General features: G+C 43.2%; 1 protein-coding gene across 5 annotated transcripts in view; it reads left to right on the top strand.

Annotated features, from left to right (window-relative positions):
- Window positions 1-23,037, top strand: part of DOCK2 (dedicator of cytokinesis 2) — a 1,661,574-nt gene that overhangs the window by 619,984 nt on the left and 1,018,553 nt on the right. For all 5 annotated transcript variants that reach the window (XM_073649510.1, XM_073649507.1, XM_073649509.1 and 2 more), the window contains 2 exons: window positions 5,336-5,408; window positions 5,524-5,627. In XM_073649510.1, the coding sequence (XP_073505611.1) occupies window positions 5,336-5,408; window positions 5,524-5,627 (177 nt within the window). The remainder of the gene's footprint in view (window positions 1-5,335; window positions 5,409-5,523; window positions 5,628-23,037) is intronic.

Below are 23,037 nucleotides of genomic sequence, written 5' to 3'. Positions count from 1 at the left end.
CTCACTATCTTCTAAATGGCACAATCGCTATGGATCGAGGCATCTAGAAGATAGCACAGGGTTAACATCATTGGGACCTGATCCAATCAGGTCCCGATGATGTCCCCTGTCAGAGCTACTGCTCTGCACTGCACCCGCAGTGCTTGCAGGACCCAGGGGGTCCTGAGCGCTGTGGGACCACTGACCGTTTATAAACGTTGGTGCTGCACAGAGCCCAGGCAACGCCGATGTTTATATACAGTGTGCAGTCGGGAAGCTGTTAAGCTGTTAGGTTCACTAGGTGAGGTGGATTCACCGAGCCCAAAGTCAGGGTGGGCACACAGGCCACGGGCATTGGTTCAGCAGCTAGGTGGAGCACTCTTGATATGGATAGCTGAGGGACAGTAAACCGCAGGGATGTAGGGGACATCATAAAGCAACAGGGAGGTTGGCGGAGTGTAGGAAACCGCAAGCAGGCGAGGGACTGTAGGCAGGCGGAGCGCACAAAACTGCCGGCAGGAGGAAGACATCAGGAAACAGCATGCAGGCGGAGGACAGCAGTAAACCGCAGGCAGGCGTGTGTAACAAGCTAAGGTACAGGAACACAGAAGTCTTAATGCAATACCAAGACACAAGGATGTGGGCCTTATATATAGACCCAGGGTGATGGTCACATGGGATCACACTGAGCTATGTGCAAAGAAAAGATAAGCAACGGGTCTAGAGAATGCGTAATGGTAGAGAAGATATCTGGCACCACCTCTGCTTTAAATATATTTTCCCTTTGATATGGTGAAATTCCTGGATATACCGTGGTGCATGTCCCAGTAAATAGTCAAAACTTGCAAAAGTCAAAATAAAGGTAGCACTCACCGATAGTTCCAAAGATGTCTTTTAATTGTACTCACAGTACATATTAACTTGCGGCATCGGACGGAGGTTCCTGAGGGTGTGCGGGGGAGTGAGAGAGAGGACGACGGCCGTTTCGCTCCCTTCCGGAGCTTCAACGGGTCCCAGGTGAAGTGGACACCTAATCACTGCTTTTTAAGCAGCCAGCATGTTATACACATCAATACATACACGTGCAAAATAATTAGTGCGTTAAAAACAATTCATGCTGTCACTAACTGACCTGCAATAGTAATGAAATGGACAAATAAGTGGAAGATATAAAGAACAATACGTACATTCATCATTATAAAAAAATGGAAAGATCTATCTTATCATTTAAACCCAGTGGTCCCTGAGCTTCAGTATAAAGGATCCATCTGGCTTCGTGTAGCAATAATTTATTGCGATCACCACCTTTTGGGGAGTTTTTTACTTGTTCCAGTATTGCAAACTGTAATACTTTTGGGTCTGCATTATGACAATCTATAATATGTTGTATTAATTTTGGTGATCCTTTTTTTGTTACAATTGAGTTATAATGTTCTCTAAATAGTATAAAGAGGGGTCTGATAGTTTTACCAATATAAAAGAATTTACAGGGGCATGTGATTACGTACACCACATAATTAGATCTGCACGAAATGAAATCATTCACTATATGGGTAATGGCACCAATTCTTATGATTTTATCAACATTATGGAAATTGCAGAAGTAGCAGTGCCCACATTTAAAGTTACCTTAGGGGGCACTTTTTTCAAGCCAAGTTTTTTTATCATTACTTTCAACATATCTATTTTGAATAATCATATCTCCCAAATTTTTACTATGTCGATATGAAATCAGTGGCTTCTTTGAAGCTCTCTCTGTTAAATCTCTATCCTTTTCTAGGATGTGCCAATTATTCCTAATAGCTTTATTTATTACATTAGATATTGAATTAAATTTGAAATTGAAGATGAATCTTTCTTCTTTTTTATCTTTTGGTTTATTCTTTAATAATTCTGCCTGGGTTTTGTTGAGAGCTTTTTTGCAGGCAGTAGTAATTATTTGACTAGGATAACCCCGATTTACTAGTCTATTTGATAGATCTTGAGTATGCTCTTTCAATTTACTTTCAGAATTATTGATCTTTCTGAGTCTCAAATACTAACTATACGGTACAACCCTTTTTGTATGAGCAGGATGATAGCTCGTATAATGCATTAGCATATTAGTTGCCGTTGATTTGCGGAATGACTCTGTAATTACGTTATTATTTTGTATGGAAATCTGTACATCAAGGAATTCCAGTTTCAAACTTCCAAATGTAGAGGTAAATTTCATGTTTAAAGTATTCACAGAATTCAAGTATAATACAAAGTCGTTGAATTGCGTCTCTGAACCTGCCCATATCATGAATACATCATTTACAAATCTGTGGTATAATTTGATGTATTTTAAAAATGGATTATCGTTGCTATAAATATAAATTTCCTCAAAAACTGCTAGAAACAGATTAGCAAATGTACATGCAACGGGAGTACCCATTGCGGTCCCTGTTATTTGTGTGTACCATACTTTATCAAACTGATAGGCATTATTAGTAAGAATAAAAGTCAAAGCTTTCTTTACAAATTCAATATAACGATCTTCCTTTTGTACCTTTTCCAAGATGTCAGTAATAGCCTGTACCCCCGCATCCTGTGGGATGCGTGTGTATAGGCTCTCGACATCTATGGAAGTTAGGTGCCAATCATCCTGCCATTCTACATCCTGCAATATTCTCAGGAAATCTCCTGTGTCTTTTATATAAGATGGAATTCGTTTTAATAACGGTTTCAATAGCCAATCAAGATATTTTGATAGGGATTCTGTCACGGAGCCTATCCCAGAGACTATTGGACGTCTTGGGGGATTTAGTAGACATTTGTGCACTTTTGGTAAAAAATACCAGTGCGGTTTCTTTGGGAATTCAGGTAATAATTTTTCTGCTGTTTTCTTTGTTAGAGTGCCATTTTCCACTGACAATCTAAGTAGGAATCTTAATTGATCTTTAAATCTTTGTGTAGGATCTTTGTCTAATTTTTTATATGTATTTTTATCTGACAATTGTCACATCGATTGCTCTAAATAATAAGTTTTTTTCATCAACACTATGTTACCCCCTTAATCTGCCCTTCGGATTACTATATCATTCCAATTTCTGATGTCTCTAAGGGCTTGTTTCTCTACTGTGTTCAAATTGTCAACAGGTTCATTATAGATCACAGACTGAATATCTGAAATCACCTGTTCTTGAAATAAATCAATAACGTTACCTGGTGTGACAGGGGGCATAATGTGGATTTTATACCTCCTGTAAAGGGGAGATAGCGAGTATGTTCATTGGTTTCTATCTCATTTAAAGAGGAATCATTAATGCTCAATAATAGTTAATGTCAGACTGTTGTACACGATTTTCTGTGGGTATGCTAAACCCTAAACTATTACTAGTACTTGGGATCTCACCTATCAAGGAGGGTGTGGAATTCAAATCTTTATTCACAAATAATTTGTGTAAGTGTATTTTACATGTTGCCTTATACAAATCGATTTTGAAATCTGTCAGATTGAATTTCTTTGGTATACAGAAATTAAGTCCCTTTTTTAGAAGGTTGAGATGATTGTTTGACAGTGTACGATCAGAAGGATTTATTATTTCATTATTTGAGTCATTTATATCATTCACTTTCTCCAGGAGACTTGTTTTCGTTTGGTCCCTCCAATTATTATATTCTTGTCTCTTTTTCCATTGCTTCCCCCCTCTCCTTGGTCGTTTTCTGCTGGTATACCGTTTTTTGGGACTTGTTCATATTGGGATGTGTCCATACTATGCAATTCTTCACCATAACTTGAGTCTTTTCTTTTTTTGAGTTTTTTTTTTTAAAGTGTAATTTTCATTAAAATATAAAATATAACAAACATCGCATAGCATAACAAGCAGTTAGAATACATGGATTAAAAACATTCCTATAACTAAGAAGACCTTCTTTATCTTAAAGTTTAATACAAACACACATAAAAAATTTGATATTGTCAGGTTAGAAATAAACTCAAGGAGCAGACCCATCCCCTAAGCCTTCCGGCTGTCAATGAAAATTCTTTCCAAACCATCTGGAACATTGATATATTACATCTTATAAAAATACAAACTATTTGACAAAAGACACAAACACAAGGGAGGGAAAGGAAGGGATGGGGCAATATTAACCGATCAGCAATTATGCTGTGCCCAGTATACAAATAGGCCCACAAGCCTCACTAAAAGAGTAGGTCAAAATTCCTAATCTGAGAGACTAGTAAAGTTATACAATGATTACCTCAACATATTGCTGCTAAAGGTGGTTCTAGAAACTATTCATTCATGGGGTGTACTTAATTTTTCACTCACTGTTTCTGCATTTTTCCTTAGTTTTGGTTAAATATATAATTATATGGTGTAATTCATCATGTGTTGCTGTTCATCTGAGGTTGTATTTATTTAGTTTGAAGATCTTTAAACGACCAGATTTTTTTTATGTTCAGATATGTGAAACAGTAGAATTCTTATAGGGAGCACTTCGTTTTTACTATATTATATCAGAGAAATATGATTCTTTCACTTCCTATGAGCCACTTATTCCCTTCATCCTTGCCTCTAAGTTACCATCTACTCTAAAAAAAACTTCTCAAACATATTCTGATCAAAGTAAGGTGGACTCAAAGGAAGATACAGGTGTGAGGTTAAACAGCATATGGAAGTTTATGGAGAGGGGGAAAAATTGAGGAGGGAGAAACAGTCAGAGTGAGAGACCAGGCGGACACAAGAAGATTGTACTTCACCTTCTAGGAACATCAGAGATTGATTCAAAGGCACATATCTTAAGTAATATTTTTTTGTAAAATGACTTCCCCGCTGCTGTTTTGTATCTGTGTGTGAACAAAGAGCAAGAATCCATCTCTGTATAAGTGCTATATATAGTAGACAACATAGCAACAGTCTCCACACACAACAGCTCAGAGAAAAATTAAAATTAGCGATAGATCATGGAAAAACTTGTGGAAACACAGGATACACTCAAATAGTGGCTAGAAATAGTGTTATTCCTCAGGTAGTCACATGAAAGCCTATTTTGAAACAGTACCTGAAGTGACAGATATATTTACCAGTATAATATTTGAAAAAATCTATTTTTTTTCCACTAGGATGAGCTTTAGGGGATATACCAGTTTTCAGATCCATTTAATGGCTCATTCAAAAAGCAGTATTAAGTCCTTTTAAATTTGTACATATCTTGCCATGAATGGGAAAAGATTCCAACTTTGGCAAATTGAAAATTGAAAATGTCCCATAGAAATGTTCCAGAATTAATTAATACTTAATAATTTCATAATAAATTTGCAATTATGTTTTTACATCGTGTTCCTTTCACATTCTAAATTGAATTCCATCCAATTATTTTTAAGGTTTCTGTTCCACTTGAGGAGATGCAGCGAATACATTTGCGGTTCATGTTTAGACATCGCTCATCTATAGAATGTAAGTGCATTTTCATGCCAGTATAATTTTGGAATGAAATCTCCTGCAACTATATTGCCATCCAATATGTGAACCCTAATTTTAGACAAATATATTTCTATCATTGTGCAACCAGCCAAAGACAAAGGAGATCGGAACTTTGCAATGGCCTATGTGAAGCTGATGAAAGATGATGGAACAACACTGCATGATGGCTGTCATGACTTGGTGGTAATAAAGGTACAATTCAAGCAAATTTAAGTGTAAATGTTACAAAATGTATGTTTATATATCTACTAGATGGTGGCCCGATTCTAACGCATCGGGTATTCTAGGATATGTCTCCCGACCCTCCTTTATAATGCCCCATGCAGGAAGTCACATCCCCCGTATATAATACCCCATGCAGGATGTCACATCCCCCGCATATAATGCCCCATGCAGGAAGTCACATCCCCCGTATATAATACCCAATGCAGGAAGTCACATCCCCCGTATATAATGCCCCATGCAGGATGTCACCTCTCCCCCATATAATGCCCCATGTAGGATGTGACCTCTCCCCCCATATAATGCCCCATGCAGGATGTGACTTCTCCCCCCATATAATGCCCCATGCAGGATGTCACCTCTCCCCCATATAATGCCCCATGTAGGATGTCACCTCTCCCCCCCATATAATGCCCCATGTAGGATGTCACCTCTCCCCCCCATATAATGCCCCATGCAGGAAGTCATATCCCCTGTATATCATCCCCCCATAGTGCCCCATGCAGGTCCCCTATAGCCCCATACAAAAAAAAAAAAATCCAATACTCACCTCCCTTCTCAGCTGCTTCTCTGGACTCCAGCGTAGCCGGAATGTTGATGCTGTGCGCTGTGACCGGTCAGGAGAGAGCGCGGTGTAAAGATGTCACCGCGCCCTCTGACCTGAGACATTACAGAGCATCAGCGGAAGACACAGGAGCTGCTGCGGAGGCACGGGGAGGGGTAAGTATGACGCCGGTGCCGGGGTCCTGATCGAGCGGGGGGAGGGACGGGAGGAGAGGGGAGGGATGGGAGGAGGGGAGAGGAGGGGAGGGGTAAGTATGACGCCGGGTGCCGAGGTCCTGATCGAGCAGGGGGAGTGACGGGAGGAGAGGGGAGGGGAGAGGAGGGGAGAGGAGGGGAGGGGTAAGTATGACGCCGGCTGCCGAGGTCCTGATCAAGCGGGGGGAGGGACGGGAGGAGAGGAGAGGAGAGGAGGGGAGGGGCATCACTCTTGTCCTCGGGAGATAAGCGGCCGTAGCCGCTGATCTCCCGATGATAGCCGTTTGTAGGTCAGCGGCGCCTGCGGTCGGGGGACTTATGCTGCGAGTAGCCGGCTGCATCTCCCGGCTGCATCGCCACTGACCTCCGTGCCGTACATGAGCCGCTAACGGCCGCCATGTTTTTCAGAAATGCCGCATCGCTGATTGGCCGCAGCCGAACCAATCCGCGACCCGGGATTTCCAGGACAGACAGACAGACAGAAAGACAGACAGACAGATGGGATAAGACAAATATATAGTAATTGGTTCATATGTAATAGAATATATTGTATTTATATTATATATTAATGCCTACTTAGCTATGGCATTTATATACCTCAATGAGCATTAGAAACTGCTACTCCAGTCCATGCATTGATATTGCAGCACAGTCTTGTTTGCTAGATTTAGGAAGTATGACAATATTTGACACTGCCTAAGCAAAATACTGGTGCAATCTCTGTTTGATAGCAGCAATGTAATTCTAATCTCCTAACATCCCCTAATAAACTTTCAAGATTAACAAAACAGTAATTTGATTTCTATTATTCTAAGATCAAAATGTTTGCATTATTATTGTTACTTAATCATTTCCTTTTTATTTACATAGTTTCTGCTTTTTTCTCAAGTGTAATTATAAAAATATTGGGCACTTGTAGCCTTCTATATCCCCCCATAGTCCCTTATAAATATGATGGCACCACAGTCCTCCAGCACCCCTGCTCCCATCCAAATCTTGGAACACATACAGTGGGGAAAATAAGTATTTCATACACTGCCGATTCTGGAGAGGTCTGTAATTTTTATTGTAGGTACACTTGCTCTGTGAGAGACAGAATCGCCAAAGTATGATGTTTCCCCCATCATGCTTCATGGTTGGGATGGTGTTATGGTGTTATTGGGGTTGTACTCATCCTTCTTCTTCCTCCAAACACAGTGAGTGGAGTTGATACCAATAAGTTCTATGTTGGCCTCATCTGACCACATGACCATCTCCCTGCCTCCTTTGGATCATCCAAATGGTCATTGGCAAACTTCAAACGGGCCTGGACATGTGCTCGCGTGAGCAGGGGGAACTTTTGTGCCCTGCAGGATTTCAATCCATGATGGCTTAGTGTGTTACTAATGGTAATGTTTGAGACTGTGGTCCCAGCTCTCTTCAGGTCATTGACCAGATCCTCTTGTGTAGTTCTGGGCTGATTCATGACCTTTCTCAGAATCATCTTCACCCCACAAGGCGAGATCTTGCATGCAGCCCCAGACCAAGGAAGATTGACATTCGTCTTATGTTACTTCCATGCACTAACAATTGTGCCAACATTTGTTGCCTTCTCACCAAGCTGCTTGCCTATTGTCTTGTAGCCCATCCCAGCCTTGTACAGGTCCACAATTTTGTCCCTGGTGCCCTTAGACAGCTCTTAGGCCTTGGCCATGCTTGAGTGGTTGTAGTGTGATTGATTGAGTGTGTGGACTGGTATCTTTTATACTGGTAGCAAGTTTAGAAAGGTACAATTAATACAGGTAATGAGTACAGAGTAGGAGAGCTTCTTAAAGAAAAACTAACAGGTCTGTGAGAGCCAGAATTCTTGCTGGTTGGTAAGTGATCAAATACTTGTTTCATGTAATAAAATGCAATTTAATTATTTAAAAATCATACAATGTGTTTTTCTGGTTTTTATTTTAGCGTAGCGATGATAAAAATTACAGACCTCTCCATTCTTTCTAGCTGGGAAAACTTGCAAAATCTGAAGTGTATCAAATACTTATTTTCTCCACTGTAGGTGACATGAACTTATCTCACTCCTCTCTTGAACATTGATGTCACACTGCACTTCACTGCCACTAATGTCTCATCCTGAGTCTAATGTTAAAACACACCGTTCAGCAGGATTGTGCTTAGTAAACCACATACACTGTCAGGTGGGCGCCATTATACTGAGTAAAATGATATCTTTGTTGATGATATCCATCCTGTGGTTCTTTTATAATCTTTATTTTAATTTCTGACATAATGATATGCTCGTTCTTCGGGGCAGACCTTTGGGGAGGGGCTTTAACTGGTGCTCTGCTTATGTATTCATATCTCTGCTGTTAAGGGCGGTTAGCGAGAGAGATTATCTCTTCCAGGGAGGTTGGAATCTCTCTGGTAGATAGAGCATTTTTAATATGCCCAGCCAGACCCTTCCAGAACACAGGGATTAAAGACCGCTCAGACCAATCCAATTCAGCTGCTAAGGTTCTGAACTGGATGGCATAGTGGCTGGCGGTGACCAAACCCAGAACCAACGCAAGAAGCTTAAGAGTCGTATCATGTGTGACCTGAGGACCTAGGAAAACACTCTTTAGGGCATTAAGAAAGAGACCCGCATTAGCCACTACCAGGTCACTCCGCTCCCACAGAGGTGTAGCCCACTCCAAGGCCATGTAAGAAAGTAGTGAAATGACAAAACCCACTTTGGCCCTTTCAGAGGGGAACCGAGCCTCCATCATCTCCAACTGAATGGAGCACTGATTAATAAAACCTCTGCAGGATTTGCCGTCACCAGAATTTTTTTCCGGGAGAGCAAAATGGGGTAATGGAGCAATTTCAGCTGCCGCAGCATTTACCGCAGCCAAGTTAACCAGATTGGCTGCTTGAGAAGCCGCCTGGGTAGCTACTGCAGTGATATCAGCTACCGGGTCAGCTTGTTCCAGAGTCCTAAGTCTGGCCTCAAGTTGCTGTATATAGCACTGCAGTTGCTGGTTGTCAGCCATGTTCGGCAAGACCCTGGCGCTCTGATACTGTTAAGGGGACGGTTGCAAACAACTTTATTTATAATGGAAAGCAACCGAACCCGGGGTCCGCGATGCTGCCTGGTGGACTGTGGCCGAACACCTTCCTGGTGAGAAGGTAAAACAACCAACTTAAATGACAATCCCTTCCGTGTTACAGCACACCGGGACGGGAATAGGGATTCACACTATCTCCGGTAACAGCACGAGAGATGTGCAATAAATAATATATCTCTAGTCCTGATGCAGCACAGGGACTACACAGTTGGCGCTAGGATGCGTGTGTGACTCACGCCGGCGAATACCTGCTCCCAGCCAGCGTGCTACCGGACTGAGGAGGATCCCTCCATGTCGCCTACAGGTGGTACCGGGAATAGGGTGTCTGCAGACTGCTCGGGGTGTAAGGCAGGGGTTGTCAGAGCCAGGCTATCAGATGAAGCACATGTGGAACCCAAGAGATCAAGCGTCCACACAACACCATCACAGCTCAATGATCAGAGCGCGCCGCCATGTTTGTGGGCAGGCTTTTTAAAGATTAAGCCCTGCCCACCGTCGCACCATTGGTGACGTCACCCGTGACCAATCAGGCGGTGCCAGGTCACCGGATCAGCTGACTCCTAAACCACCAATCACGGTCCGCCATGTCACGGGCATGCTCAGTACAGAGAATCCTGGACTTAGGCTTTAACAGCTCTGTCTCACTCCGCAACCTATCCTTTATGTTGCTAGGAACGAAGACCCACAAGACAACCTGTACATCTCGTGCACCAGCTAGGTGTTGGGAGTGATGACAATGCTGAGCAGCATCAGCCCTGGCTGGACCAGAATGGGAAACCACAGAGTTCATAGATAGTTCTGAACTCATTTCAAATCCTGCAAGCGCCTAACATCTGCCTTCTGACAGGTAACAGTGCTTTCAGTCACCTGCCTACTATTTTAAATACTGCCTGTGTAATTTCTGTGCCAAAGTGAAATTTACATGCCCAAAAATGATCCCCGCCGAGAGATGCTACTGCGCGGACGCCATTTCGCTGGAGGAAAAAGAATTTTGGTGCAGCAATATGGCGACGTGCATGTGCATGTGCAGTAGCATATCTCGATAACAGAGAAATGCTACTGCGCAGGCAGCAGGGGCCATTTTTTGGCATGTAAATTTCACTTTGGCACAGAAATTACACATGCAGTATTTAAAATAGTAGACAGGTGACTGAAAGCACAGTTACCTGTCAGAAGGCAGAGATTTGAATACATAAGCAGAGCACCAGTTACAGCCCCTCCCCAAAGGCCCGCCCCAAACCACCAACATATCATTATGATAGAAATGAAAATAAAGATTATAAAATAACCACTGGATGGATTTCATCAACAAAGGTATCATTTTACTCAGTGTAACTTCACCCACCTGACAGTGTATGTAGTTTACTAAGCACAATCCTGCTGACAGGTGCGCTTTAACTAGTGCACTCCAGTCAGGGCTGATTTTACAAAATGTGTAGCTCTGGACAAAATTAAAAGTAGCACCCAAATGCTAAAGTAATGTACCATCGCACAGAAATATTTATGGTGCATTTACTCTAGCTGATGTCGGGCGATTAAATTAGCGGTGATCAATATATATCAGTTGATTGTTAGTCATTTACTGGATTGGTTACATCAGCTAATGAATAATGATGGGTACACAAAGATCCCTTATATAATCATTTGGTCCCTACATATAATATCATTTTATTATTGGTACATCTCCTGTTATGAGCTGCAGATAACAATGATTTTCTTTTACCGTCAAAAATTATCTATGCATCCAGCATATTTGCATCGATAGATAAAGAAGCAAGAGTTCCTATGGATATGCATGTAGAACAGAAGCCGAAGACTTACTTGTCTGTCTTGTCAGACATTAGGGAGTTAAGGCGCTGCTGTGCTGCATGTCTGCTTGAAATAATGATTTGTTTTTTTAAATAGCACACCTCTGCCTACCCTATATCCCAACCATGAAAACAATTATGACCTTTGTCTAAAATTAAATTATGTTAAATTAAATTAAAATTATGTCTAAAATATGCACCTTTTATTTAGAAACACATAAATGTTTTATTTCACATTAAATGGTTAACCATGAACCATTTTCTTACGATTTTTAAATTTGGGCACAAGTAATAAAAACTGGTGTAATGATGACCAATATTGAAAACAATTATGACATATCACAATTTCGGCAAACATTTGGAGCAAAATCAAAGATCAAGGTCCTCTGATGTTTGTTAACCACTAAACCAGTTTTACTGTACCAGCGTAGTGGATGAGATTTTATGAAATCTCATCCACATTCTGAAAAATGCACTATGTGAATTGACTGTTACGGCTTTGACATGTACAAAATTTATATTTGTTCTGAACATTTTCACCAAATATTATATCCTTTGCAATACAAAGGATGAAGTCAGCAGTAAGGCTGCTCCATTTTTGCAGTAGCAAATGCAGGAATATCTGCACAATATGGGTGTGGATATTACCACTAATGATTTGCTTCTGAATTTCCTCTGTAGATATTTTGTAGCAGATACATTATGTGAGTGTACCCACAAATAGTGGTGGGGGACATAAATCAATTATATATTTCCAAACATCCCAACCCCAATACTCTGTTTATGGAAATCTCTCTATCACCAATAAGGCTATGCAATAATGCTGCTCAGGTACAAATGCCTTACTTACTTTGGCCTTGTGACTAGAGATGAGCGTTGTTCTACTCGAACTGTTCGCCAATCTCAAATTCGAGCTGTTTTGGGCGGTGTTCGAGCCGTTCGGCGAACACGAACAATTTGAGAAAAATTCGGCTGTTCGAGGTTATGTTCGATAACTGTTCGCGCACCAAAATCATAACTGGATTTTTTCTCAGTAATGATGAAAATTAATGTTAATACGCAGTTTGAGTGTACAGCGGGGTGGGGGGAGGGGCAGGGGATGGATCTCTGCAGGAACAATGAAGATCTCCATTTTTTTTTCTCTTTCCCGCATTTGCAGTGGGGAGGTGCAATCTGTCAGCTTATCAGCAGCGCACACACGGAGCGAAGTGCTTTTTTTCACACAAGCAAGGGCATGTGTGATTGGCAGTGTATGTCACATGTCCTTGCCCTATAAGACCAAGCCATTTTCCCCGTCGCCACCATTTTCTCACTGCTGCAGCTGCGTGTTAGACGGCACCGCTGTTGCTGTGTGCGCTATACCTTGTTAATTTCAAGCCAATTTTCGCACAAATATACAGATAGCTTGGGAGTAGGGAATAGTTGTGATTGCAGTCCTTTTAAGGACTAGGTTACAGCATTTCCTACGACTTTTATCAGGGAGGTCTGTGCTCTTAAATAGATAGGTTGTGGGAGTAAAGACTAATTGTAATTGGAGTCCTTTTCAGGACTCGGTTACATCAGTTCCTATCAGTTTTTGCCAGGCAGGTCTGTGCCAGTGCTGTGCAAGTTTTTTTCACAGCATTTGGCTGAATCTAGCAAAGCTAATCCTTTTTGGCCTATTGCAGAGTGTGTTAGTCAGTTGAGTAGCCTATCTGTGTTGCAAGATATACCACCTGTGTATAGAATACCAATTTTTTTACTGCACCTAGTGAAGTAAAATCTTTTGGGCATAGCATCATTCTATTAGTCCATCTATACTGACCTCCATCAGGTTGCAAACTGAATATATTTTTTTCTGCATCTACCTCTGAAAAAATATTGGGCTTCTAGCTGTGTGTGGGTCTTGTTCTATTAATCCATCTATACTGACCTCCATCAGGTTGCAAACTGAATATAATTTTTTTCTGCATCTAGCTCTGAAATAATATTTGGGCTTCTAGCGGTGTGTGGGACTTGGTCTATTAGTCCATCTATACTGACCTCCATCAGGTTGCAAATTAAAAATAATTTTTTTCTGCATCTAGCTCTGAAAAAATATTTGGGCTTCTAGCAGTGTGTGGGACTTGGTCTATTAGTCCATCTATACTGACCTCCATCAGGTTGCAAACTGAATATAATTTTTTTCTGCATCTAGCTCTGAAAAAATATTTGGGCTTCTAGCGGTGTGGGGGACTTGGTCTATTAGTCCATCTATACTGACCTCCATCAGGTTGCAAATTAAAAATAATTTTTTTCTGCATCTAGCTCTGAAAAAATATTTGGGCTTCTAGCAGTGTGTGGGACTTGGTCTATTAGTCCATCTATACTGACCTCCATCAGGTTGCAAATTGAATAAAAAAATTTTCTGCATCTAGCTCTGAAAAAATATTTGGGCTTCTAGCATTGTGTGGGACTTGGTCTATTAGTCCATCTATACTGACCTCCATCAGGTTGCAAATTCAAAATAATTTTTTTCTTCATTTAGCTCTGAAAAAATATTTGGGCTTCTAGCAGTGTGTGGGACTTGTTCTATTAGTCCTTCTATACTGACCTCCAGCAGGTTGCAAATTGAATATAATTTTTTTCTGCATCTAGCTCTGAAAAAATATTTGGGCTTCTAGCGGTGTGTGGGACTTGGTCTATTAGTCCATCTATACTGACCTCCATCAGGTTGCAAATTAAAAATAATTTTTTTCTGCATCTAGCTCTGAAAAAATATTTGGGCTTCTAGCAGTGTGTGGGACTTGTTCTATTAGTCCTTCTATACTGACCTCCAGCAGGTTGCAAATTGAATATAATTTTTTTCTGCATCTAGCTCTGAAAAAATATTGGGCTTCTAGCTGTGTGTGGGTCTTGTTCTATTAATCCATCTATACTGACCTCCATCAGGTTGCAAACTGAATATAATTTTTTTCTGCATCTAGCTCTGAAAAAATATTTGGGCTTCTAGCGGTGTGTGGGACTTGGTCTATTAGTCCATCTATACTGACCTCCATCAGGTTGCAAATTAAAAATAATTTTTTTCTGCATCTAGCTCTGAAAAAATATTTGGGCTTCTAGCAGTGTGTGGGACTTGGTCTATTAGTCCATCTATACTGACCTCCATCAGGTTGCAAATTAAAAATAATTTTTTTCTGCATCTAGCTCTGAAAAAATATTTGGGCTTCTAGCAGTGTGTGGGACTTGGTCTATTAGTCCATCTATACTGACCTCCATCAGGTTGCAAATTGAATAAAAAAATTTTCTGCATCTAGCTCTGAAAAAATATTTGGGCTTCTAGCATTGTGTGGGACTTGGTCTATTAGTCCATCTATACTGACCTCCATCAGGTTGCAAATTCAAAATAATTTTTTTCTTCATTTAGCTCTGAAAAAATATTTGGGCTTCTAGCAGTGTGTGGGACTTGTTCTATTAGTCCTTCTATACTGACCTCCAGCAGGTTGCAAATTGAATATAATTTTTTTCTGCATCTAGCTCTGAAAAAATATTTGGGCTTCTAGCGGTGTGTGGGACTTGGTCTATTAGTCCATCTATACTGACCTCCATCAGGTTGCAAATTAAAAATAATTTTTTTCTGCATCTAGCTCTGAAAAAATATTTGGGCTTCTAGCAGTGTGTGGGACTTGTTCTATTAGTCCTTCTATACTGACCTCCAGCAGGTTGCAAATTGAATATAATTTTTTTCTGCATCTAGCTCTGAAAAAATATTGGGCTTCTAGCTGTGTGTGGGTCTTGTTCTATTAATCCATCTATACTGACCTCCATCAGGTTGCAAACTGAATATATTTTTTTTTCTGCATCTACCTCTGAAAAAATATTGGGCTTCTAGCTGTGTGTGGGTCTTGTTCTATTAATCCATCTATACTGACCTCCATCAGGTTGCAAACTGAATATAATTTTTTTCTGCATCTAGCTCTGAAAAAATATTTGGGCTTCTAGCAGTGTGTGGGACTTGGTCTATTAGTCCATCTATACTGACCTCCATCAGGTTGCAAATTAAAAATAATTTTTTTCTGCATCTAGCTCTGAAAATATATTTGGGCTTCTAGCAGTGTGTGGGACTTGGTCTATTAGTCCATCTATACTGACCTCCATCAGGTTGCAAATTGAATAAAAAAAATTTCTGCATCTAGCTCTGAAAAAATATTTGGGCTTCTAGCAGTGTGTGGGACTTGTTCTATTAGACCTTCTATACTGACCTCCAGCAGGTTGCAAATTGAATATAATTTTTTTCTGCATCTAGCTCTGAAAAAATATTTGGGCTTCTAGCAGTGTGTGGGACTTGGTCTATTAGTCCATCTATACTGACCTCCATCAGGTTGCAAATTGAATAAAAAAAATTTCTGCATCTAGCTCTGAAAAAATATTTGGGCTTCTAGCAGTGTGTGGGTCTTGTTCTATTAGTCCTTCTATACTGACCTCCAGCAGGTTGCAAATTGAATATAATTTTTTTCTGCATCTAGCGCTGAAAAAATATTTGGGCTTCTAGCAGTGTGTGGGACTTGGTCTATTAGTCCATCTATACTGACCTCCATCAGGTTGCAAACTGAATATATTTTTTTCTGCATCTACCTCTGAAAAAATATTTGGGCTTCTAGCAGTGTGTGGGACTTGTTCTATTAGTCCTTCTATACTGACCTCCATCAGGTTGCAAATTAAAAAATTTTTTCTGCATCTAACCCAGCCAATAGTTTTGGCCTAATACCACAGTTTGGCCACTCAGCTCTGCTCGGTTACCATCCATTGTTTTTTTGTGCAAACAACTCCAGAGTTGTGAATTAGTTAACCACCAAAATGAGTGGAAAAAGGCCTGCTGCTGGTGGAAAGGGGAATAGGCGTGTTGGGAAGGGGAAAAAAGGTTGTGTCCGTGGGGTAGGTGCAGAAGAAAGACCATCTTCCAGCCAAACTAAAATGTCTACTTCTTTTAGCGGACAATGTGATAAGATCCCTTTCTTACGGCCACTCCAATCGCTACAAATTCCAGATGAGGCACAAAAACAGCAGGTGCTTCAACGGATATCAAGTGCTCCTTTAAGTGGGCTCTCCTCCACATCAACTTCAACATCACAAATACTCCAGTCCTCAAAGGTGTCACCCAAATCGCACTTGCTTCCTCACAGCTCCCAAATCTCCAGCTGCCCGTCTGAGTATGAGGTAGAACAGATGGTTGAGTCTGCAGAGCTGTTTACTCATACTATAGCCTGGGAATCAGAGGTCGACTCCAGCGCTTCTGTGAATCCAGACGAGGAAATGATCTGCACTGATGCCCAGAATCTTTATGAGTCGGATCCAGGACCAGACGCAGAAGGTTCTGACCATAATGTAGACCCTCATTCCCAAACTGTAACTCCTGTTGGTGGAGACAATGAGGAAGACGATGATAAGACTCAAATACCTGATTGGAGCGACAACTTTAGTTTTTTGTCAGGGCAGGAACAGGTTGGCTCTGAGGACGACGGGTGTGATAACGCACAGGGTGATGATGATGAGGTCGGAGATCCCACTTACTGTCAACCCACAGTCAGCCAAGAGATGAGGTCAGCAGAGGAGGTGGAGGAAGATGCTAGTGACGACGAGGTCAGGTTGCGCCTTCCTGGACAGAGACGTAGTACTGGAAGCACGTCAACAACTGCATCCTCAAACACAACTCTGCCTCTCACCACAAGTCGTGGTGGCTCTTCAGGTCGCATGGGTGCTAAGCCTTGCATAGCCTGGGCATTTTTTCAGATCGATAAAGATGACCCAACTCGTGTTATCTGTAACATTTGTCAGCAAAAGCTAAGTAGAGGCCAAAAAATACATAGTTTGAGTACTTCATGCATGAACCGGCACATGGACATGAAGCATAAGTTGCAGTGGGAAGCTCAGTGTGCTACAATGCGGCCTAGCCGGCCGGGCCAACCACCGTCTGCCATATCTTGTGCATCCGCGGCCTCTTCATCCTCTGTGACTGGGGGGACAGCAGTCACACCTGTTTTGGGGCGCAGACCTGCCACCTCTTTACCCGCAACAGCCAGCGTGATTGGCAGGTCATCATTTTCTTTGGAGGTGGTAACACCTGCTGGTGTTGAGCGCTGTCCGACATCGATAGCACCACCTTTGGATCAAGGCAACCTAACATGTCCGCCTGCATCTTCCTCACAGACCGGCAGTTTGCCGGGGACACCCTTATCAACCCTGTCTAAGCACAATAGCCAGCCCTCGGTCCCTCAGATGTGGACAAGTAAAAGACCATCTCCTCCTAGCCATGAGAAAGCTAAGAGGTTGAATTTCACCATCTGCAAGCTCTTGGCTACAGAAATGCTGCCTTTCCGCCTGGTGGACACAGAGGATTTTCGAGACCTTATGTCCGTCGCAGTGCCCCAGTACCAGATGCCCAGTCGGCACTACTTCTCAAAGAAAGGTGTGCCTGCGCTCCACCAGCATGTTGCACACAACATCACCGCTTCTTTGAGAAACTCTGTGTGTGACAGGGTGCATTTCACCACAGACACTTGGACGAGTAGGCATGGACAGGGGCGTTACATGTCGCTGACTGGGCACTGGGTAACTATGGTGACAGCAGGACAAGGGGCTGCTGTCCAAGTCTTGCCGTCCCCACGAGTTGTGCGTCAATCCTCTTTATGTCTAAGTTCCTCCACTGCTTCTGCCTCCTCAACCTCCTCTCGGTCCTCCACCTGCACCCAAAGCCTGTCTGGTCATGCCACAAGCTTTCTAACTGCGCAGAAGGGATCCTGCACACCTCCTTACTATGCTGGCAGTAGGGCTCAACGTCATCAGGCGGTTTTTACATTTAAATGTCTGGGAAATGTGAGTCACACAGCTGAGGAGTTGTGGTCAGCTCTGGAGAACCAATTTCATGAATGGTTGTCTCCACTGGACCTGAAACCAGGGAAGGCCGTGTGCGACAATGCTGCAAACCTGGGTGCTGCCCTTCGCCGGGGCAATGTCACACACGTGCCTTGTATGGCTCACGTGTTGAACCTGGTTGTCCAGCAATTTTTAGCCCACTATCCCAGACTAGATGGCCTTCTGCAGAGGGCACGGTCGCTGTGTGCTCACTTCCGCCGTTCGCATCCCGCAGCTCAGCGACTTACATCTCTACAGAAGTCGTTGGGCCTGCCACTTCACCGGCTAAAATGCGATGTGCCTACCCGGTGGAATTCAACTCTGCACATGTTGCAGCGACTGTGGCAGCACCGACAAGCCCTGGTGCAATACGTTCTGACGTATAGCCTGGGCCAACGAGATTCAGAGGTGGGGCAAATCACGCTGGAGGAGTGGTCTCAGATCAGGGACCTATGCACCCTTCTGCACAGTTTTGAAATGGCGACGAAGATGTTTAGTGCTGACGATGCCATTATCAGCATGACTATTCCGGTGATTTACATGCTGGAGCACATGTTAAACAGAATTCGGAGTCAGGTGGTGGCACAAGAGGAGGTGGAGGAAGTAGAGGAGGAGGAGTTGTATGCAGAAGGGCTAACATCTGCAAGGTCCAGACGGTCGGCAGCACCAAGGCGGCAGGCATGTGAGGGTGGGGGAGATGGTTTTACCAGGGCGCATGGTAGCAGCCAAACTAGTGAGGAAGGTGCAGGAGCCCAGGAAGAAGTGGAGGACGAACTGATGGAAGACTCATCAGATGAGGGAGACCTTGATCACATTTCTGTTGTGCGAGGTTGGGGGGAGAGGACAGAGGAAGGAAGCATGATTGTTACCTTGCCACCAACACAACAGGGACTTGGTGCTCCTGGATGCGCAACACACATGAGTGCCTTCTTGCTGCACTACCTGCAACATGACCCTCGAATTGTGAGAATTAGAAATAATCCTGACTACTGGGTTGCCACACTGTTAGATCCCCGGTACAAAAGTAAATTTGCAGAAATTATTCCTGCCATAGAAAGGGATGCACGCATGCAGGAGTATCAGCAGAGACTGTTGCAGAATCTTACATGTGCTTTTCCACAAAATACCAGTGGTGCACGTAGTGAATCTCACAGTTCCAACTTGCAAAACCGTGGGACCGTCAAGTGTTCAGCACTCAAACCGTAACAGAACCACAGTATCTGCTGGTAACATCAATTTTGCGGAATCATTTCACCACTTTTTTAGCCCATCCTTTGCAAGGCCACAGGAGACAAGAAGTCTGACACATAGTCAACGCCTAGAGACGATGGTACAGGAGTATCTCCAAGTAAACATTGAAGCCACGACTGTGTCACTGGACCCTTGCTCTTTTTGGGCTTCCAATCTGGATAAATGGCTGGAGCTAGCCACTTACGCCTCGGAGATCTTGTCATGCCCCGCAGCCAGCGTTCTGTCTGAACGTGTGTTCAGCGCTGCTGGTGGTGTGCTGACAGATAAGCGCACGCGGCTCTCCACTGATAATGTAGACAGACTCACGTTCATAAAGATGAACAAATCATGGATCCGAAACGACTTTTCTACCCCTGTGTCATCCTGGGGAGAGTAAAAGCTTGATGATTGGTTAAAATCACCCTACCAACCGTTTTAAGCTTTCAAATTAATAATCATGTTTATCTGTATCTTGGCTGGAAAATAATTTGGGCTTTGTAGCAGTGTGCAGCACTGATTCTATTAGGCCATCTATAATAAGCTCCACCAGATTTAAAATTACTAATCATGTTTATCTGTATCTTGGCTGGAAAATAATTTGGGCTTTGTAGCAGTGTGCAGCACTGATCCTATTAGGCCATCTATACTAAGCTCCACCAGATTTAAAATTAATAATAATTTTTAGCTGCATCTAGCCCGGAAAATAATTTTGGGGCTCCGAGATGCGCAAGACACATAAGTGCCTTCTTGCTGCACTACCTGCAACATGACCCTCATATTGTCAGAATTCGAAGTAATCATGACTACTGGGTTGCCACACTCTTAGATCCCCCAAACTTTTCGATCAACCTTTTCATTTTAATAAAGACCAAAAAAATGGTCATTTTTGAAATTATAAGCATTAGCAGGTTGTTAGAAACTGAAATCAAACAGTTTTCAACTCAAAACTTTATTCTAGGTGATGTTACATTTTCACATCGGACCCCTTGTTCGAAAGGAGCTTCTGAACTCTCTCGTCCATTGAATTTGTCAGGTTTTGGATGGTTTCTGCTTCAATTGTTTTGCATGAGGACAGAATACCCTCCCAGAGTTGTTGCTTAGATGTGAACTGCCTCCCGCCATCATAGACACTCCTTTTAATGATGCTCCAAAGGTTCTGAATGGGGTAGAGGTCAGGGGAGCATGGGGGTCACACCATAAGTTTGTCCCCTTTTATGCCCATATCAGCCAGAGATGCAGATGTTATATGTGCAGCATGAGATGGTGCATTATCATGCAGAAAAATGATCTTGCTGTGAAATACACGGTTCTTCTGCTTGAACCATGGCAGGAAGTGCTGTTTGAGAAAATCCACATACATTATGGAGTTCATCTTTAGCGCCTTCAGGGATCCTAAAGGGGCCGACAATCTCTCTCCCCATGATTCCAGCCCAAAACATTACTCCACCTCCTCCTTGTTGGCGCTGTAGCCGTGTTTGCGTGGGGTGTCCATCAACCAGCCATCCTCCACTCCATCCATCTGGACCATCGAGCGCTGCACGGCACTCATCCGTGAACAAAACAGTTTTGAAATCAGTCTTCATGTAATGTTTGGCCCACTGGAGCCATTTCTGCTTGTGTGAAGTGGATAGAGGAGGTCGACAGGATGGCGCATGCACAGCTGCAAACCTCTGAAGGACCCTGCATCTTGTTGTTCGGGGGACGTTGGAGGCACAAGCAGCTTCAAAAACTTGTCTGCTGCTATGACAAGGCTTTTTTGCCGCTACTCTTTCAACCTGACGTAATTGCCTGTAGGAAAGAGTCCTCAATTTGCCCTTATCAGCACGCACACGTGTGTACTGTGAATCAGCTACATACTTCTTGATTGCCAAGACACTTCATCCTGATCATCGCACAATGTTGATTGTAGTCATGCCTTGACCTAAACACTCCACAATTTGTTGCTTCTCAGCAGCCGACACATCCTTTTTCTTTCCCATTTTGGCAGAAAATGTAGGCTGCTTAATAATGTGAGAGAGCCTTCTTAAGTAGTCTTGCCTTTCATTTTACACACCTGCCAAACTAATTAACACAGGTGTCTGCAATTGCTTACAGTGATATAAAGAGCCCTGACACACATCACCATCAATGAGTTTAACTGACAAACAAACAAATTCTTCCCTTATCACTCCTAAACACTTTTTGCATAATAATTTGGAACGCAGTGTACATGTGCTTTTCCACAAAACACCAGTGGTTCACGTAGTGAATCTTACAGTTCTAACTTGCCAACCGTGGTCTGTATGGAGTTGTTCAATAAAGGGCCCAAAATTAAGATAACATAGATGGGAGAGGTCTCTATGAATAGGAATTCCTAAGTATTTGATACCCTGTGAGGGCCAGGCAAAGGGAAAGTTGGACTGGATGGAATCCTATATGGATTTGGGGAGGGAGACATCGAGGGCCTCAGACTTCGCTGCATTGATTTTAAAATTTGACCATGTAACAAAGTGATCTATTTCAGCCATAACAGCATGGATGGATATATGTGATTGAGTGATATATACTAGGACATCATCAGCAAATAGAGAGCACTTGTACTCGGTGCCTCCCACCTCAATCCACCTAATATTGGGGTTATGGCGAATTGATGAGAGCAGGTGCTCCGTCACTAGGATGTATAAGAGAGGGGACAGAGGACATCACTGCCTTGTCCCATTGGTGATTGTGAAAGGTGATGAAAATGTTCTGACGCACCCCCTGGGCCTTGGGACACCCGGAGCCGGACCCTTTTTGGTGGATGCTGGTGGTTGTAGTCTTCGTGGCGGTGACCCGGTTCCGTGGCTCAGGGCAGTCAAACCAGTGGCGGAACTATTTATGTGGTTTTGATGTTTAAATGTCCGACTACGCCACCCGTGGATTGCGGTCAGAGTGAACCGCCGCTACAGGGCAGACCGCTGAGGCTGGTGTTGTGGGTGCAGCAGAGCGTAGGAGGAGTATAGCCTCAGGGCAGTGTATGCGGAGGATGGGGGTGATGGTGCAGGGCAGCAGCAGTAACGACACGGAGTCAGTGATTAGGTTCAGGGCCTTTACTCACAGTTCTTATTATCCAGACCACGTCTGCAGGTAACGGCTGCCCACGTCGTACTGTGCTCACCAGGTGAGGGGCTCAGACAACTCCCAGATAACTTTGGAGCACTTCACAGGACCCCCTTTGTGTGTCCTTTGTCTGGCCTTTCTTACCAACACTTCTGTCCGGCTGCCTCGGGCCTCCTCTTGGTAAACTTGGCGCCAGTTTCCCTGACCCTATGTGGTGCCTTCCTAGCGGGTGTAGCGAGGGGCTGCGCCACATAAAATGTCAGAGCCTCCGGTTTCTAGCTGAGGGTCGTTTCCTGCCTCCACTAGTTCGGGGACCGGTCTCCCCCTTTGGCCTGACCCCTCCACGCAGATGGATTCGGGCGTGCGGTGGCGACTCGCCCGTCCGCACCCCTGGGATCCCTTCATTCCTCGTTCCTGGAGCCTTCTCCGCTCCTCTTCCTTCCTTCTCCCTCTTCCAGGCCTGGGCCTCTGTTACTAGGCCCGCCTCCGGAGCAGAGCTCATGCAGAGCCCCTGCTCCCTGCCACTTCTGCTCAGACTTCTCTGCA

This window comes from Phyllobates terribilis, unplaced genomic scaffold (genome assembly GCF_046119375.1).
Source record: "Phyllobates terribilis strain yellow unplaced genomic scaffold, ASM4611937v1 Scaffold_10__3_contigs__length_209671492, whole genome shotgun sequence".
Classification (NCBI taxonomy): Eukaryota; Metazoa; Chordata; class Amphibia; order Anura; family Dendrobatidae; genus Phyllobates; species Phyllobates terribilis.
The sequence above is the reverse complement of the archived record's forward strand: the minus strand, read 5'-3'. Positions and strand labels throughout refer to the sequence as shown.